Source organism: Thermobia domestica, chromosome 10, assembly GCF_964235325.1.
Source record: "Thermobia domestica chromosome 10, izTheDome1.hap1.1, whole genome shotgun sequence".
NCBI lineage: Eukaryota > Metazoa > Arthropoda > Insecta > Zygentoma > Lepismatidae > Thermobia > Thermobia domestica.
This window is the reverse complement of record NC_137463.1, coordinates 194,935,341-194,955,033: the sequence shown is the minus strand read 5'-3', so window position 1 is coordinate 194,955,033 and position 19,693 is coordinate 194,935,341. Positions and strand designations below refer to the sequence as shown.

General features: G+C 37.3%; 1 protein-coding gene across 2 annotated transcripts in view; it reads right to left on the bottom strand.

Moving 5' to 3' along the window:
• LOC145662139 (uncharacterized) overlaps nucleotides 1–10,368 on the bottom strand; it is a 42,364-nt gene extending 31,996 nt beyond the window's left edge. Inside the window, exon 1 of one of the 2 annotated variants that reach the window (XM_081727473.1) lies at nucleotides 10,156–10,368. In XM_081727473.1, the coding sequence (XP_081583599.1) occupies nucleotides 10,156–10,167 (12 nt within the window). In that variant the 5' untranslated portion in view covers nucleotides 10,168–10,368. The remainder of the gene's footprint in view (nucleotides 1–10,155) is intronic. The other variant, XM_081727472.1, reaches the window with a different exon arrangement.
• Between the last annotated feature and the right edge of the window lie 9,325 nt (nucleotides 10,369–19,693).

Sequence of the window (19,693 nt, the reverse complement as noted above, 5' to 3'; positions counted from 1 at the left end):
GCCCACAAGCCACGCATCAGTTCAACGAACAAAGCCAGGAGATTAGCATGGTGTAATGCTAATCGAAATTGAACACTAGACCAGTGGAAACATGTGTTATGGAGTCATGAATCATGCTACACGTGTTTCATGTTCAATAGTTGGGTGTGGATTTAGCGACAACTCGAGGAACGGTTCTTACCAGACTACATTATGCCAACAGTGAAATTTGGTGGTGGAGGTGTAATGGTGTGGGGTGTCTTTTGTTGGTTAGGCCTAGGCCCGTTTTCTATTGTGCCTGGTAACATGACAAGTGCAAATTATCTGGACATTTTGAAGAATTCAGTGCTTCCCACATTGTGGAAATTCTTTGGAATGGACCCATGTTGCTATAAGGATGATAATGCCCCATGCCATAAAGCTGCTAATGTTATGTTGGTATGACGAGAATAATGTGCAACGACTCCAGTGGCTTGCTCAATCGCCTGATTTGAACCCCGTAGAACATCTGTGCGATGAATTGGAGCGGTGTTTAAGGTCCAGACCAACTCATCCAAATTCACCTGCTGCACTTGGAACCATCTTGCAAGAGGGGTCGGCTGCCATTCCACCTGATACCTATCAGCAATTTTTGGAAAGCCTTCCCCGGAAGCTGCATGCTGTGATCCAGTTCAAAGGGGACACTACCCAATATTAGGTACGTCATGGTTTGCTTCATTCCGAAAGTTGTGGGGTGACTGGTGACTTTTTGATAGGTAGTGTATATGACCAACAGAAATCTATTTTTGTGCTCACAAGAGTTAGCTCAAAAGTATGTTTATATTTAATTAGATATCTCGTAAAATGCCTGGATAAAAATACGACATGTCTTAAGAATCTGAGCCTTATCTACTGATGATTTTGTGTTTCTAGTAGAAAAAGAATCCGTCACCTTTATCTTTAGGCTATAGCAAGAGCTTAATTTATTTTTGCAAGATACATATATCGGCGTTATATGCCCGAATAGATTATTGTTTATCTAGATTTATTATACTGGAGACTTGAGTGCGAGTTCCAATCACAGGCTAGTCTTTAATAGGCTATAGAACATAACAACAAGACGTAAAACGACTTGAACAAGTTTACATACAGCATAGTGAAGAGCATCCCTCCCATACTGCACTTTATGCATGAAATCCAAATAAAAAAACCCGCAAATATCTGAGTCTGTCTGTCACGCTATTCCTAATAATAAATAGTAAAGCTGATAGGTGTCGCCACCTGCGTTATCGCTTGTCTCCTTTCAAAACAGGCCCAAGAGCCGTTACTATTCTTAGTTGGGGTTGAATATGTGTGTAACCGCATGTTTAGTCACTTCACTTAATTGCATGCATTTGGAGTTACTACAACCACTCCCATTTTGATCATGGACACAGGACAAAAATATTATGTTTATTCTTTGGAGTTGTACAATCTGTCAAGAAAACAATGCACTCCTAATTACTATAAATCAATTGGGTTAGGTTCAGTACTTTTGCTGGTTTCACAAAACCTTGGGCAGATGCAACCTAATTTACACGTAGCATTTCAAGACGGTGACGACAGTTGGTAAACCTATGAAGCTCTGAAGCAGGCTTTTGCTGTCTACTTGATGCACAAAAAAGAAAATTCTCATTTTAAGATTTATCTTTGTTTCTGGAGCGTTTTGTCCAATGAGTGCTACATATTACAACCTGTTTGAGTATAATGTATTATTTCACTACATCTAACATATTTTGTATAAAGTGGCTCTCTATTCCACAATGAGTTTTAGGCAGGGGCGGATCCAGGACGGGTTTCCGGGGGGGTTGTAATAATGCTACTGCTACTTAGAGCTACTTTTAAGAGCTACCAACTCTGGAGTGGGTTGTATTTATATATACTAAAATAAGAAAGTTTCCTCTTCTGGGGGATCGATCGCCCCGATCCCCCCGATCGCCCCTAGATCCTCCACTGATTGTAGGGGGTACAGTGGCTCAGTGGTAGAGCATTCACCCCTAGTGCTGCAATTCCTGGTTCGATCCCAGCTCGCATCAAGTGGGCTTTGTGATGGACAAACACCAGGTTCGGAGGTTTTCTCGAGGTTGTTCCGCTTCCTCCCACTTTCTTCATTCCACCATTACATTAATTTCTCATCATCACCGTCTTCTTTAACCTAACCGTCATATCCATGTGACGTAAAACTTAAAGATTTCATTTCATTTTTTCACAATAGGTTTTGTTTACAGTCAGATAGACTGAGTTTGTGGCAAATAGTTCGAAGTTATATCTCTTGCAATGAATTTTTCGCATAAGTCACATTTTGTTTGACGGCACAATAACTGAAACAGGCTTAATCTGCGAAATTATGGGCGCTGCAGTGATCGTTAATAATAATAAAGCTACAACAATTACCTAAACAATAAAATTAATTAATTTAACTAACGATCGTCTGTTCATAGGGCCTTAGGGGATGGTGGAGACTTACATGAAAGGATTTTGGTTGGCTAACATTTTTTGTACAGCCTTAAAGCACTAATTAGTGTAGGTGAGTGCTTACTATGTTGCATTTTGAAGTGGAAGATAGAGATTCGAATCCACGCAAGACGACAACATGCTTAAATTTCAATTTCACTCAATATTCAATGTGATAAGCAAGATCTTCTCCAGTGGAGAAGTAAGACATGTTAGAATGAAGGGAACTGCAGCAAAACTATCAATGGAGGCAAAAACATACAAACTTATTTCTTTCAGTTGTTCCAGATTTGATATTTTCAGTTCATCTCAACCGTCTTCCAATTCATGTATGATTAGTAGTATTTCTTTGTTGACATGTGCAGAGATGGAGTGGGTCAGTGTAAACTTGACCCATAGCCCACTGACCTACCACCCATCGTGACACACCTTCCACCATGACCTATTGTGACTCACTCCGACCCACTACCCACCAAGATCCACGGATCTACCACCCAACATGACCCACTGACTCACCAAAACCCATAAGCTTTGACCCACAATCCACGTCCTCCTCTCCACTGACTAAAGAATTTACACAATTGTAATAAAACAAGGCTGTGAATTTTTTTTTCATCACTAATCGTAGTTTGAATTTATTGGGTCAATCGCTCAAGAACCGGTCTGTTAAAATACCGGTGAATCTAACCTTTACGATATAAAATGGTAAAGTGCTTGTCATGGGCCATATTACGATAAATTTTTAATTTAATTATCATATATAATTAATTCCTGGTTGAATTACGTATACTTTTCAGTGGAAGATAGGATGAAATTCTCAAATCAACTTAAAGGAAGCCAACGGAAAGAAAGCTTAAAATTCGACTGTCTCGAAAGCCAAGTAGTAATTCCTATCGCTATTATTTCAATTACAAATATCAATATCCAAAAGTGCCTGAAGTTCTTTTTTCACCTAGATATACTCATCTCAAGCATACAAATAGAAAGAAATGAAAAAGAAAGAAAAATGGAGGCCTTGAAAGTAAAACGTAGAAAAATTCACCACTGTTTAGAAGATGCTGTCTAGAATTCACCACTGTTTAGAAGATGCTGTCTAGAATTCACCACTGTTTAGAAGATGCTGTCTGAGCCGAGTGGGTTGGTGGGTCATAGTAGATCATGGTGAATCGGTGGGTCACGGTAGATGGTAGGTCAAAGTGAATCGCGTCCTGTTGACTCGCGACCCATTGATCCACTCTCATATCCTAACTCACTTGACCAACGACCCACTGACTCACTCCATCTCTGCTCATATGTAGTATTTAGTGAAAAATATATTATAGATACAACTGATTATAATATCTGTAATATGAGGCACTCCTATAGAGATAATAATAATAATAATAATAATAATAATAATAATTATTATTATTATTATTATTATTATTATTATTATTATTATTATTATTATTATTATTATTATTATTATTATTATTATTATTATTATTATTATCGTGCATCAACTGCACAACAAAAGCCTGTTGGAATGTTCTACAAACTTACTAACTGCCGTAGCCGGCTTCAAATGTCACTTCTCAATTGAGTTGAATTTGTTCAAGGGTTTGAGAAATCAGCATAAGTACCTAATTGAGTTATAGCTCTCAGGGGTATAATTATTTGTGTGGCTGACTGTACCATCTATTTTGATGTAACATAATTTGATGATACAGGATTCGAATGGAACATCTAGTAAATGATTTAATATACGTGTCCAAAGTATTCGTTCAATCTATATATATAAAAGAGAACGTACAAATCCTTTGTCCGCTCATCACGCTAATACGGCTGAACCAATTTCTTTTATTTTTGGGGGGTTATTAGGATTTGGACCCTAGATGGTTTTTATCATATCACTTTAATTTTCAATTACCAGTGTCTTGAGATAATTGACCATTCAGGTGTCCATTACGTACAAATCCTTTGTTAGTTCATCATAGGTATAAAAATAAACGTATGTATATGCAACCCGCATGACCGTGTCACTCGGCGGGTTAACATAAATGACAGACGTTATAATGGTTTTTATCATATCACTTGAAAGCGAAAAAGTAAAAATTATCTAAGTAACAAAGTTTATTGCGTTCGGGGGTGACCGCAGCGAAGCGGGGCGGGTTAACATAAATGACAGGCGATATAATGTTAACATTTACTGCAATCTTCTATGGTTTTTATCATATCACTTGAAAGCGAAAAAGTAAAAATTATCTAAGTAACAAAGTTTATTGCGTTCCGGGGTGACCGCAGCGAAGCGGGGTGAACGCTGCTAGTTATCCCTAAAATTTAGCTCTAGTTTATGGGCTACGCAATCAATAATCTTAGTAAGTCTGTTTAGCTGTTACTAATTTAAAGGTAGTTTTAGAGTAATGTGGAAAGATATTTAAAATACTGAACATAGATGAATGTTAAAATTCTTTCTTGACCATGAGTATAGTTCAAACCTCGAGTCCAAGATGGCTATCTTGACGAAGCAAAGACTGAGAGAGTACTCTTCAATAAGTGTCCTAATAGTCTTGGCATTCTTCGGAAAGTACATTATATGTATCATTGTTATTTCCAGTGTAACATAGTCTCTCACATGTACATAAATTAAAGTTATAAATAAATAGATAAAATAAAATCTGTTGGTTCTACGTCCCATGTTTGTATCATACAGGTTAAAAGAAACGGAGTTTTAATAAAAATTACGGTAGTGATTACGGAAGAATTAGTGCAATTAGAATGTGAAAGAACCCTGAAAATCCCTCTGACACGACATTACTAACAAGATCATATGGCCTTGGTGTGATGAATCTCCAAAGGTGTGCGCTCTAATATATATATATATATATATATATATATATATATATATATATATCGGGTGTTGCAAAATAAGTGTTACAACTTTTGGGAGGTGACTCCTGCCACTGAGACAAGAAAAAAAGTTCTCTTGAACTTTCTGCTATCGGACATAGTTTCAGATCTACAAGGTGCCGAAAGCGTGGGAAAATGACTTTCGGACGCCAATAGTTCGGAAACTATCCAACATAAAGAGGGCGGGTAAAAAATTCACTGAAGAAGTCATACCTGCTCTATTGAATTTTGCATGTTTCACAATCCCACCATGCATGCGCAAGGGATTCCCCAAAGGAACGTAGGGAGTCCCGGATAATCTACCAAATGAAACTTGGTCTAAATGGATGTGAATTGATAGGCTTTCTACCAGGTAACAATAATTCGTTTGTATTAAGTCGATATCTGGTAGAAATACAAAATGGCGGACACCTTCATGCAAGTTGTGTGTGGTTGCATAATCGCCAGGTACGAATGCTGGCCAACAGTGAAGTTCTGAGTATTAAATGTAGCGAATTTGTACTCAAATGCTCTAGAAAGACATTTGGAGTGTCGGTAGAGCATAACAGATGAAGCAGGGTGATTCACATGTGTGGTAAGACTTAACGAAAAATGCCCAGAAATGCACTCATACTCAGTAAACGTGAGTTCAAGGCGTCGGAAATGTAAGGATTAGCATTTAAGAACATGAAAGCCATTGCCAATTCACCAATAATATTCCTTCAAACCGATGCAATATGATGTGCACGGTTGTATACGAATAAGGATGCAACAACTGAGGCCAAGTTGAAATTGTGCAATTGGACTCACTACGAAACTGGGTAAAGTAAAGGAATGTCACTAGTGGGATCGCATGATCGATATTGAAATGTGGCCAATGTGTGTGTTGATATCAACATGTAGCTAATGGACAAACTTCAACATGTCCCAATACTGCTGGGACACCGTCCCACGTGCGAAAAATAGGAAAATAACTACTCGGGTATTGAATCTGAGGCGGTGGGTTCCCAGTAGGATTGGGAACTGCGACCACGCGAGCAAAAGCGAGTGCTCTAGCCGTGAGGTTCGAAGGAGCCTCACTTTCTCTGTATTCATTTCTTTGAGGAGTACCCACTTTGTTTGGCAAGCGCCCTTGTACAGCCTCCCGACATGCTTGTGTGTTTCATTTTGTTACTCCTACTGCACAGTTGTAAATAATCAGAGCTTTAAGACGTTTCTTCCTATTTCTCATGTCGTTTTATTTTCCATATGTATGGTATTCCAGCTGTAGTGTTAAATGTGCCAAAAGGGTTCAGTTTCGTCTTTGTCTTGGCATGTGCACTGTGTGTAAGATACGAATTTCTGGAGGAATTTTCCTATATTTCGAGTACGTCATATGTCCCAGAAGACGTGGGACATGATACAAGTTTATTAAGAGATTTCAAGCCATGCATTAAGAGATTTCTTTTCATATGTGTCGACTGTGGGACAATGTCCCAAACAAAGAGGGACATTGATACAATCGTGTTCTATTTACGTTCTACCAAAAGGTGCACCAGATGTAATAGCAGAGTGTACAACGTTATTTCCCTAGTTTTCGCATGTGAGACGGTGTCCCAGCAGTAGTGCATGTTGACATTTGTCCATTAGCTACATGTTGATATCAACACACACATTGGCCACATTTCAATATCGATCATGCGATCCCACTAGTGACATTCCTTTAGTTTACCCAGTTTCTTTGTGAGTCCCCTTGCACAATTTCAACTTGGCCTCAGTTGTTGCATCCTTATTGGTATGCAACCGTGCACATCATATTGCATCGGTTTGAAGGAATATTATTGGTGAATTATCAATGGCTTTCATGTTCTTGACGCTAATCCTTGCATTTCCGACGCTTTGAACTCACGTTTACTGAGTATGAGTGCATTTCTGGGCATTTTTCGTTAAGTCTTAACACACATGTGAATCACCCTGCTTCATCTGTTATGCTCTACCGACACTCCAAATGTCTTTGTAGAGCATTTGAGTACAAATTCGCTACATTTAATACTCAGAACTTCACTGTTGGCCAGCATTCGTACCTGGCGATTATGCAACCACACACAACTTGCATGAAGGTGTCCGCCATTTTGTATTTGTTCCAGATATCGACTTAATGCAAACGAATTATTGTTACCTGGTAGAAAGCCTATCAATTCATATCCATTTAGACCAAGTTTCATTTGGTAGATTATCCGGGACTCCCTACGTTCCTTTGGGGAATCCCTTGCGCCTGCATGGTAGGATTGTGAAACATGCAAAATTCAATAGAGCAGGTATGACTTCTTCAGTGAATTTTTTACCCGCCCTCTTTATGTTGGATAGTTTCCGAACTATTGGCGTCCGAAAGTCACTTTCCCACGCTTTCGGCACCTTGTAGATCTGAAACTATGTCCGATAGCAGAAAGTTCAAGAGAACTTTTTTTCTTGTCTCAGTGGCAGGAGTCACCTCCCAAGAGTTGTAACACTTATTTTGCAACACCCGATATAAGCTATAAGCTAAAAGACTTGAACCTTTTAATAACACCATTAAAACGTGATTAGAAGGGTAATTTCGAAACAACTAATCATTAAAATTGACCATCCTCTTAAAGTTTAATGTGTATTTAATCAGGCATAACTACAGTATTATGTTTCGACTTTACTTCTGAATCACTAAATAAATGTTTTAAAACTAACACTATAATGCATAATTACAATGATTTTCGCACAAATGTGACTAAGAAGTATGTAATGTTCTTGTTTTCCCTATGCTGAGCATCACTTGTTTGGATTTGTGTGAATAAGATAAGACAATTAAATGCATTAAAGTTCTGAATATGAGCCAGTTAGTATTTCAAAATACAATTAACTGTTTGATCAAAATATGTGTAAATGCTCAATTTACGCTTGTGAGTCTATCTTATTTGATAGAATTCCAGATACATAATTTACGATGGCATAATTGTCGAACATTCATTTGATTGTTTAGATAGAATCAGTGACGCCAGAGAGGGCAGACGCCACTTGGAAGTTAACCCTGCCCTCAGACATGATGTATTTTGATGTAAGTCCAGTCATATGAAACTACTATATCCTTATCGATTTACACACACACACACACACAAAAAAAAAAAAAAGTTCGCCAGAAATGTGTCTGGCCCTCCGCTTGGCCCCAAAATGTAGCGCTGGCATCATCACTACTTGGAACAGCATTTAACGTTTCTTTCAGCAGCGAAGCTATATGAGACATGAACATACAGATTAACGTAGGGTACGAACCACATGATCTCTCACCACATGAATCGAACCCTAATCTCTTGTAGTCTTTTTTATTTACAAAGTAGTAATAAGTTTCCCTACTTCGGACGAAAAAAAAAACTTTTTTGGGTTCTCCTCCCTTCAACCGTGGCTCGTAGTAGCGTAGTCGCTACCGCTATCACTTTTGGTCCGGTGTTTGATTCCTGGCGAGGATACTCGGTCGAAGATGTGTAGAAGCTTTTACAGGCCAGCCATCTTGCGTAATGTTTTCTTGGGTTTTCCTCATTCACAACAGGCAAATGCTGAGATGGTACCTAGCATACAGGTCCAAGGCTGATTTCTTCCTTTCCCAATCCTTTCTTCCTTCCCTTTCCTCGGATAGTGTGCTCCCCGAGGGACGTCATCCCTCAAACGTGACGGGCTAAAATGGCCATAGATGCCGAAAGCTCAGAAATCTAAATTCCAACCCTCCCTTTAACTCATCTAACTCTAGAATTATCATCAAGCGAATTATAGGAAAAGGCATTTAATTTATTAGACCATTGTGGATCATGTCCGTTGAAATTTCAGGTTGTTCTTGCAGTTCCAAGTTATTAATATTTCCAGTGTAAAATGACGTTGCATTTGTGTGAAATGAATATAGTAAGTTACAAAGAAATATTAATACGTTATCGAGTTACATCTTGCCATGTTAATTTATTTTTAAATATATACATATAGGGCTATAGTGTTTTTCAAACAAGGTATTATGTTTGAAAAACTAGCGTTCAGCACTGGATTTCCTGTACAAAGCGGGAAGTATTGTTAAATCCTCGCCTGTAAGCTTAAAGTGAGTTTAACGGAGTTCTAATGAAAAACTAAAATTTATTTATTTATTTATTTATTCATCATCATCATCATAGGAGTTCTGCCCTTACTGGCAGGTCACTTGCCGCAACTGAGAAGCTTCCATGCTCCTCGGTCCTCCGCTAACCTCTTCGTCTTCACGTATGATCTTTGTGTTTTCATATCATCCATTAATTGTAGTCTCCTTCGCCCCCTCAAACTTTTCAAACTCATTTCGAAGGCCTCGCCTACTTCATTTTCTACGGTCTATCCCTACTCTCGTATAAGTCATCAACTATTTTAACATCCTAGTTCATCGCTAGTTTAACATCCCAAGGTCAAGCCTTGTAGTTTAAATGGGGCGAATAATTAATGGAAGTAAATACTTGTCAATGAATTGGTGGAATGGCTCTGTGGGAGGAAACGTGAAAACTACAAGAAAATCCATCGAAACAATGTTGTCCACCACAGATGTACGTAACCTAGATTGAATCGGGGGTCTCTAATAGCAGAGATAAGCGTTAAATCACTAAGCCACCTGTGTTCCCTATATCTCATGTCACGGTATATATACTTCTATAGAAAATCACTTGACACATTGAGTTATAAAAACTCAAAATATATCCTTAAAATAATATAAAATTCAGAACTACTTTTTTTTTTTTTTTTTTTTTGCCTTAGTTCAAATATTGAGTATAAGCATTAATTGAGCATTATAACATGGAAAACAATACAATAGGAATAACTTACCTTGAGAGACATTTTGCTGTTTTGGTTAATCCAAACTTTTTCGAAGTGTTTCCAAACAATGCAAAGAGGCGACTACTAATGCTCTCCGTTTGTCTGTTGCTTTATATATATATTTATCTATAACAATGTGGTATCCATTAAAATGAACGACTACACCAAAGAAGTGAATGGAACCAGATGATGGATGTTGATCCGGAGGGGGCGAAGAAGGGTGGGTAAATGATTTCATGAACTCTGTTGATTCCAAGGACCTTTTGAAGACAAATTCTAACCCGAAAGCAGGTTTTTCTCTGCAGAATAAAATTTAACTATCGTCTTTTGGCCGGATGCACTCTTCAAACACACATGCTATTAAGCTTAAACGTTTTATGACAGTGTATGAGTAAGATTTATTTTTTTCTTGTTTTATTTCACTCAGTTTATATGAAATATCTTTGTTTATCGCTGATTACTCACGATTTCTCATACTAATGCATCACGCTTAAATATGTTGTAATTTTTTATTTCTTTTATTCCTTCCATATCGCCACAATATATTTCAACACAAAATACAAAACAATAATTTTAAAGGAAACGAAATAAAACGCTGACTAACTAGCTACTGACTACTATAAGGACTTGCTAGTAATAATTATGAAGTGAATTGTACTATTTGTAATAATATGTAATTCTTATGCACGTGCACTGTAGCCGGTCGGTGACACACAGATTATGAGAAAATATCCGTGTTACCTCTGTCATTACTATGTACAGTTGTATTTGTGGGTGATACTTTTGTTTTTTGAAATACTCCTTCTCTTAATAATTTTCCTTGTTAGGAAATCGCTAAAAGAGAAACAAAACAAAATTTTTTCACCTGTTATTAGTAATGGATGTTCCCTAAGAGAGAACTCAATAACCATAAAATTAATAGATCTTACCGCTAGGGTTAGCAACGGTCCCGACTTATGTCTCGAGACAATCCTGCTTTGGGAAGAAAATTTCCACACAGTCTTGATATGACTCTCGAGACTTCGAAATGTTTTGACTTTCGTCTTTATTAATAAAGTTGTGACTATTATTATTATTATTATTATTATTATTATTATTGGAATTTTGTTTCCACATAGCTATACAGATCCTTCAAAATAAGGGAAAAAATCAGAACAGCAGTCGGCAGGCAGGTAGTATGTAATATATAGACTCAGGCGCGCACCCACATTTTTTTTGGGGGGGAGGGATCCAAACTTTGGGGCTGATCCAATACTAGAAGTCACTACGCCTATGTAGTATTGAACGAGTGTTATTCTGTATCCGAAGAGACGGTAAGTAATTGTAAAATACATCCACTTATATTTTCAGGAAAAAAATAATAATACAGTGAAACCTCTACTAACGGACACCTCTATAAAGCGGACACCTCCCATAACGGACATATTTTGTAATTCCCAGACACTGTAATAGGAAAAAACATATTGGCAAACCTCTCTAAAGCGGACACTCTCTAGTACGGACACGGACAGTCTTTCTTGTCTTTTATAAGTATTATTTACCTCCGTATTACGGACACTTTCTCTAGAAACAAGTTGAAAATTATAGTAAAAATACACTTTTAGTAATTCATACGTATGTCACCAAGGAAGAACATGAAGGTGTGACAACATTTTACCTCCTGAACTGTCTGTTCAGCAACCCAGAGGAAGGTACCCTGTTTCACAACACCCTTATGTCCTCTGCTTGCATTCCACTCCCACCCAACCTGCTTCAGAAACAAAAGTGATTGACAGTTGCCCACTGTTTGGGATGACACATCATTCTACTGTCCCGCTGGAATCTCTAACGAAGCAGAAGACAAGTTTGGTATTTTTGACCACGGGTACGCATACTGTCTTTAAAAAATAATGGACTGCAATTAACTCACAAATTAAAGCAACATACCAAAAACGTAGTAAGTAGCGATAAGTGTAAAGTGCAGAGAACTATTAACATCTTATTCCCATGTTGTGCTTCGAACATAGGGAATTGGATGATGCAAAATAATGCAGGAACAGTAACATTTTGGTAATATTCATAAATACGTGATTCATGCAAAAATATTTTTTCTAATTGCATATTACCCTGTTTATTAATTTACATAAGAAAATATTGAAGCCTCTCTAAGGCGGACACTGTATAATTAACGTCCAGAAGATATAACGTCGTTAGCTTCCCGCGCTTGAACCTGCTTGTCACTGGGGGTGTGGTAAGAGGATAGCCAATAACCACCGGCCAATCACCGCGATCAGCAAACCAGGAGTAACTAAGCGGGTAACTCCCCATAAACGTCACTACAACTTTTCGCGGGAAGCCAACGACGTTATACCTTGCGTATTATAGATTGTTTTTATAAGAGAAATCGTACAGATGAAGTGTAAGATCAAATTTTCATGTTACATCTATCATTTCCTCTGTTAAACAAGTATGTTGAGAAAGTGTACAAATGTATGTTGAGTTAGAAAGTTTTGGGGAGAAAGGGTCCGGACCCGTTTGATCCCCCAGTAGGTGTCCTCCGTATATAGTATATCTATACGTAGACTACGGTACATAATATTTAAATTGGCCTTATATTTGATTATATATTATAGGTGTATAATACATGTCACATGATTTAAATTGTCTCACTTGTTTTCTATCAATTACATCAGTGGTTTCCAACCTTAGTCAATTGACATTTCCCTCGTAAACCCTTGCACAATTCACGACTCCTCCATCCCATATCAAAGGCAAGATGTTAAAACTTACAACGTCTGTGAAGTTGTTGAAACAAAAATGTAAATGATCATTACAAGCGATGGTATATCCAAAATTTTACAGCTTATTCCTGTCAGTAGTTAGCACCACTTTGCTCTCTCTTCATCCCCCCCCCAACCCTTATTTTCGGAACCACTGAATTAGATACATATAATTCTTTCTTCACTAGAAATAATTACATTATAGAAAATGAACTGTTGGTATATTCTGTCTCCCCCGTATCCCATTAGTAAAGAAGTATCCCTAAAATTTTGTTTTGGAAAGGTGGCAACCTTACTTACCACCTCTATAATTAGAATCATTCTGGTGTCGTTGTACACAATCTGTAAATGTACAAGGCTGTTACAACAAAGAAAAAAGTAAATTGTGTTGTAAACAATTTGTAACAGGTTTCTTTTTAAGTAGACGTAGTCGTTCTGAATAAAGGTATTGTAAATATATATCTGCTGTACGAATATTGTTTTAGAAAATTAAGTTCTAAAAGTACATAGTAAATGTTGAAATTTCTAGACATTAACGCTAATAATAATAATAATAATAATAATAATAATAATAATAATAATAATAATAATAATAATAATAATAATGTTGGTTTATGTAGTATTTGAAAGGTAGGACAATAAGAAAATGAATTCAAATATGTAAATGAGATTATGTCATTCTAAGCTCGTTGTCGTAAGTTTTTGAACCCAGCAAATGATTAAGTGAAAGAACGTGTGAAACATTAAACAGCTAAAAGATGGAGTAATAATATTTTCTAAAGAACTATAAAATAAAATGAATGATTTTTTTTTTTTTTGACATGTAGTGCTAAACGATCTTTTTTTCACTGACAACTATGAAAGAGAAAGGAATTTCTTGAAAGTTTAATGGTTAAAACTTTCATTTCTAATGTATCTTTCAGACAATGACAAATCATAACTAACTCTTCACATATTGCTTTCGTCAAATTTTGGAAATGTTTTGAATAAATCACCGTAAGATACAGGACGCCTTCCAAAATCTTGAACGAAACAACGTATAGTAATGGATTACTTAGCTATGCCGTGGATTGTGGAATCGAATGAACTTTCCTCACACAAGTTTCATCCCCAAGCTTTACAAGTATCTAATCTACTACAAATCACAAATTACGTTTCATTTAAAACAAAACGAAGTAATTTTACGGAACTTTCACGAAACATATTTTAACTAAAATCAGAGGAATTGACTTGATCATCAAGGCCCATTTCAACTCCGTGAGAATCTTCAAGAAAAATTTAAAGCACATTTTAAAAAATTTAAAAAAAATAAAAATGCGGGCGCGGGAGGGGAGATATGAGTTCTCCTTTTTGATTGATTTCAACCCAAAGAAGCGGGGATTCTATGATATCCTCAATAAACATACATGCACATCATATTGTTTTTAAATGGAATAATTATTACTTAAGTTAGTAAGTAACATATTTCTTAAGGCGGGGAGAGAGGATAATTTCACTTTTTTTTTATTCTCCACTGATTTTAAATCCAAATAATGAAGATGATTGTGAAGCCTCTTAAAATATGCTAACTACAAAGGTCTTCAATAACTTTGACACAGATGAGTATAATATTTTTATTATTTGCAGTATCATAATGAAATGTTAAGCGAATATACTTTGATCCCTTGGCTACAATGCCATGTTATTCAATGTAACCTCCATTTGCTGCTACGAATATCGTGCAATGTTCTTTCCATGCCTTGAATGCATTTTGGTAAAATTCAGGTGGCTGACTTTTACATCATTATTTCACACAAGAAGTGAGGGCCTTGTTACTGTCGAGTGCTTTTACTCACAGGTGGGCCTTTACACGATCAAAAAAAAAAAAAATCTGAAGGAGCCAAGTCCGGACTATAGGGAGGCATGGGACGACTTCCAATTCTATTTTCATCATTGTCTGCCATGTCATCATAGTTGTGTAAGGTCTAGTATTGTCATGATTGAGTTTGATTACCATATCTTGCAGCTCTGGCCACTTGCTCTGGAGATCATGTCGTACCTTATCCACTGACAAACAATAACGTTTCTTGTTAATTGTGAAACCATGTTCCAAAATCTCTGAAAATCACACCACATTGATCCCAGAAATAAAGAGGCCATAATTTTCTGACCAGATCTCAGGGCTGGATTAACCCATTTGGGGGCTCGGGGCTAGAAAAGATGTATGGCCCTTGCTGACTTCACGTAATACATTTCTGTAAAAGTACAAGTAGGAAACTTAAGGGAATATGTTTAATATATTTGGTCATATTTTATTTATGATGATGATATTATTTTCAGGATTCTTTTTTAGATAGCCAGTTGAGGTTTTGATCATAGTGGAGACCACTGTCTACCTGGACGCCCTGGGTTATAGCCCCCCCTAAGCCCTCCCTTAATCCGGCCCTGGCTGAATTGGAAAGTCTAGGTCTTGTAAACCGCCACAACCATAATTGAATATTGGCGCATTCTAATACGTGATCCCCATAAACCGGAAGCAGCTTCCTATCAATTGGTGTGGCTGATTCATCACTGGTTTTGAACAGAAATTCCATTACAGACTGTTATCGGATCCTGATGTGTCCTTCAGTGTCCATTGTGATTAACATGTGAAAAATATACGAAACAACAATTACCATTTTGAAGCTAAAAGATTCAAGTATCTTCAACTAGAATTTTATCGTCATACTGCAACTAATAAAAATTTCATACTCATATATGCAAATCTTATTGAACGGCCTTTGTACATTGCATCAAAAAATTTTTTTCACGTAAATTTAGGAGTAACATTTTTAAATCAGCAAATCCATTTTACGGAGCCGAATTCAACTGCACAATCTTGAGAGATTTTAATGCCAAACTTTCAGAATTTTTTAAAACGAAAGTTATCGTAAATACACTTCATTGTTCTTCACTGATTTTAACTCGATGTCGAGAGCGTCCAATATTGTTTCTTAGAATTTTTTTCTCATAAATAATCATAGAATTTTTTTTTCTAAATTAGAAAATGATGAGTTCATCCTTTTGTTCTTGGAAGACTTTAACTGCAAGCTGTGCAGATAGTCGGGATAAGGAAACCATACATTGATGTAGGCGATATGTTTTGCCATATAAACAAATAATTCGTTACGAAGTTTATTCTGCAAAATTAATTTGTGTATTTCCTTTCAAACTTGGAAACATTGGATGGATTTGACGCTCTTTCACCCCTTTATTCTCAATGAATTGCCTCTTTTATCTCTAAACAACATACTTATTTCGTAAAGTTAGAGGAGGAGTTTCATTAAAATCAGATGTTTTACCGTAGAATACCAGAGATTTAACGTAGAATAAACAGACGGATTGATAGTGTTGCCACGAGACGAGACATTTCTCGTGTCTCGTCTCGTCTCGTCTCGTAAACGAGACACGAGATGGGACAGAACCCTCTTAGACGAGACACGAGACGAGACAGACTACTTGTCCCGTCTCGAAAACGAGACGAGACACGAGACGAGACGGGACGTCTCGTGAATTGTCTCGTCTCGTCTCGTGTCTCGAAAATAAAAACGCTGGCGGGAATGGCCAAGATTGAAATTGCCAGTGGTCATAGAGATTACAAAAGGAAAATCCCCTTTGTGAGAAAACATGTTGAAAAGCCTTCATAGAAAAGTGTCCTCTGTCTATTGAATGAAACAATCGTGATACATGAGCTTCCAGGAATATCATCCTTAATGTCTTGTCCCCAATTCCCCTTGATGTAAACTGAGAAATTCTATTTTTTTTTATCTCTGGCTGGAATGATGACAAACAAAATCAAAGACAGGGAAGATTTTTACAAGGTCAAGAAACCGAACTACCACCACCATCTATTCAATTTGAAAACTGGGTAAGGTTTACACTTGTCTTTATTCTCTGGTGGTGGTATTCTTTTTGCTATATGAACCGAAAACGGCAATTGAAGTATGTCATCTTGCAACTAAAATTTTGTCTTCTATCTCTCTCTCTCCCTCCCTCCCTCTCTCTCTCTCTCTCACACACACACATACACACACACATAAAAACACACTTTTACCATTTTACCAATCGCTCGCTTATTATACAACAGTCATGTTGTAAAATTCACCTCTTCGTTTGGAAGGCGGGCGGACGACAAAACAAGCAAAGATATTATCGACGAACCCTTCAAATTGTTTGCTTTCAGCAAATTTATGATACTAACAATAACACTTTAGGTGAAGAGGTTTTACAGGGGGACCTTCGTTTTGTTACGCGGAAATGTTTGATCTGACCAGAGTGCGAAATTGCCCTCTGCTTCGAGAGGAGGGGAATACTTCCCTTTCCTAGTGAATAATATTCATTAGGACCTGAACTATCTTCAGAAATTATTTCTTACAGGCACACTAAACCTCTCGAACTTGATAAGTGTAAAGAACATTTGGTATAATATTCATGGAACTCCGTTGAAAGCAGAAAATATCATGAGAATGATCAAAATTCGAACATTGAAGAATATAATTAACAGAAAAGAAATAGGATACCCAAACCATGTTTTTAAACTTGCTATAAAATGTATATCCTATATTTTTACTAATTCCTTACTCCCATGAAAGTATCCTGGGGAGGATATTCTCTCCATTTTTTTCAGACTGAAATCCTTTTATCCCGTACGATTCCCCCCCCCCTGACAGTATGAAAAAACAAATGTTAAAATCCATACACATGACCCTTCCGGGACTCAACCCGGGACCTTCAAGCCGATGGTCTATCGCCGCAGACCGCTCGGCTTGGTATGAAGATGTACGTTGTATGATTGCGAATAGATCCCGACAACTAACAGCAGAGATATATTATCTTGTAAACTATTTGTCCTTGCCTTGTGAGCTTATTTGAATTTATTTTTAAGACCTTTAAGCAACTTTGGCCGAATGGATGATGATGGGAAAATTAGTGGAATGAAGAAAGTGGTAGGATACTAGACAACTTCGAGAAAACACACACATTCGAAAAATGAAATGAAATGAAATGAAATCTTTGAGTTTTACGTCCCACGGTTATGCCGGTTAGGCTAAAGGAGACAGTGATGATGAGTAATGAATGAAATGGTGGAATGAAGAAAGTGGGAGGAAACAGGAGAACCCCGAGAAAACCCACGCACACGGTGTTTGTCCACCACAAAGTTCACTTGGCGGGGCTGGGATCGAACCCGAGACCCCAAGCACCAGAGGTGAACGCTCTACCACTGAGCCACCGCGGTCCCCACACACATTCAATGTTTGTCCACCACAAAGCTCACATGGCACTAACCGAGATCGAACCGACTACCACATACACCAGAGGTGAAGGCTTCACGGTGTAGCTACCGTGACATTTCTTGTGTGGTGTGTTCTGGGTAATACTTGTAACTTACAAGGGAAGAGAGGGAGATTATATATCAAAGTGGAAGATGGTTTATATACCAATCGAAAGCACTAATGAAGCCTATTACAAAACTGTAATAAAACTTTTCCGAATGCATATACTATGCGAGTTATATGGATATATAGAGTGTCCAGATAATCCGTTACCACCCCTTGAAATCGCAAACGATAAGACAGATGCCAAAACTCGAAAACATGTGTTTGATCATTTTAAAAGTACAACGTATCAAAGCAAAAATTCTTGTCACAAGGCCACCCGCGGTGTACTGGGTGGGGTCCAACTCAAAAATTACAAAAGGTAAGGGGGTCAAGTAGCATATCGTTCGAAACTTCTTGGGAAATGAAAGAAGACGGAACAAGTCTCAATACTCTAAAATTACCTTGGCAAAATGGCGGCCGGTCAAACTGTCAGCAAAAACGCCATTGTAAAGTCGATGGCCACCCCCAAAAAAATCCTGAAACGGTGAGGCAGATGTCAAAACAGGAAAACATGAGTGTCATCATTTCAAAAGTACAATGATTGGAAGTAAAAATATTTGTCTCAGGGTCCTCCACAATGTCCCAGGCGGGGTCATGTTCAAATTGTTCAAATGGCAAGGGAGGTCAAGTAGGCCAGCACATCGTTTAAAGCTGTTACTAAATGAAAGCAGAAAGAACAAGTATTTACGCTCTACGATAATACTGTGCAAACATCTTGCATTTTAGTTGTTCTTTCTGTAACCGGGTTTTAGTTTATTTTCACTTTAATTCTTGTACTCAACGGAAAGAAAGGAAATGCCCCTACTGTGAGATTCTGCTCTTTGAGCCCAATAATATCTAATTAAGAAAAAAAATAATAAAATAAAAGCAAATTAAGACATAAAGAAAAGAAACGACAACATTTGACATCTTTGAGCATAGAACTGACTAGTTAACATATAATGTACTTCGACGAACATAAATAAGTAGAGGTTGGAGCCATCAGAAGTAAAGACTCTTACCTCTACTTATTTATGTTTATGACTGCACAACAGTGGTACTTATGCTCGTTATCTGGTTTATCAATTATAAAATGATTCAAACGAAAGAATTCCTTGCACCAGGAAGAGTAAATACGTACAAATGTCTCAGAATGAAAACAAGTGCCGATTGCAAAATGGAAAGTGAACGTGCTCAGAAAATCAAAATGAAGATGTACATTTTGACCGGCCGCCATTTTACACAGGGTAATTTTAGAGGATCGAGACTTGTTCCGTGTTCTTTTATTTCTCAACAGCTTTATTTGACCATATTTGCCATTTGAAAATTTTGAGTAGGACCCCGTCTGGAACCTTGTGGAGGACCCTGGGACAAACATTTTTACTTTCAATCATTGTACTTTTGAAAAGATGA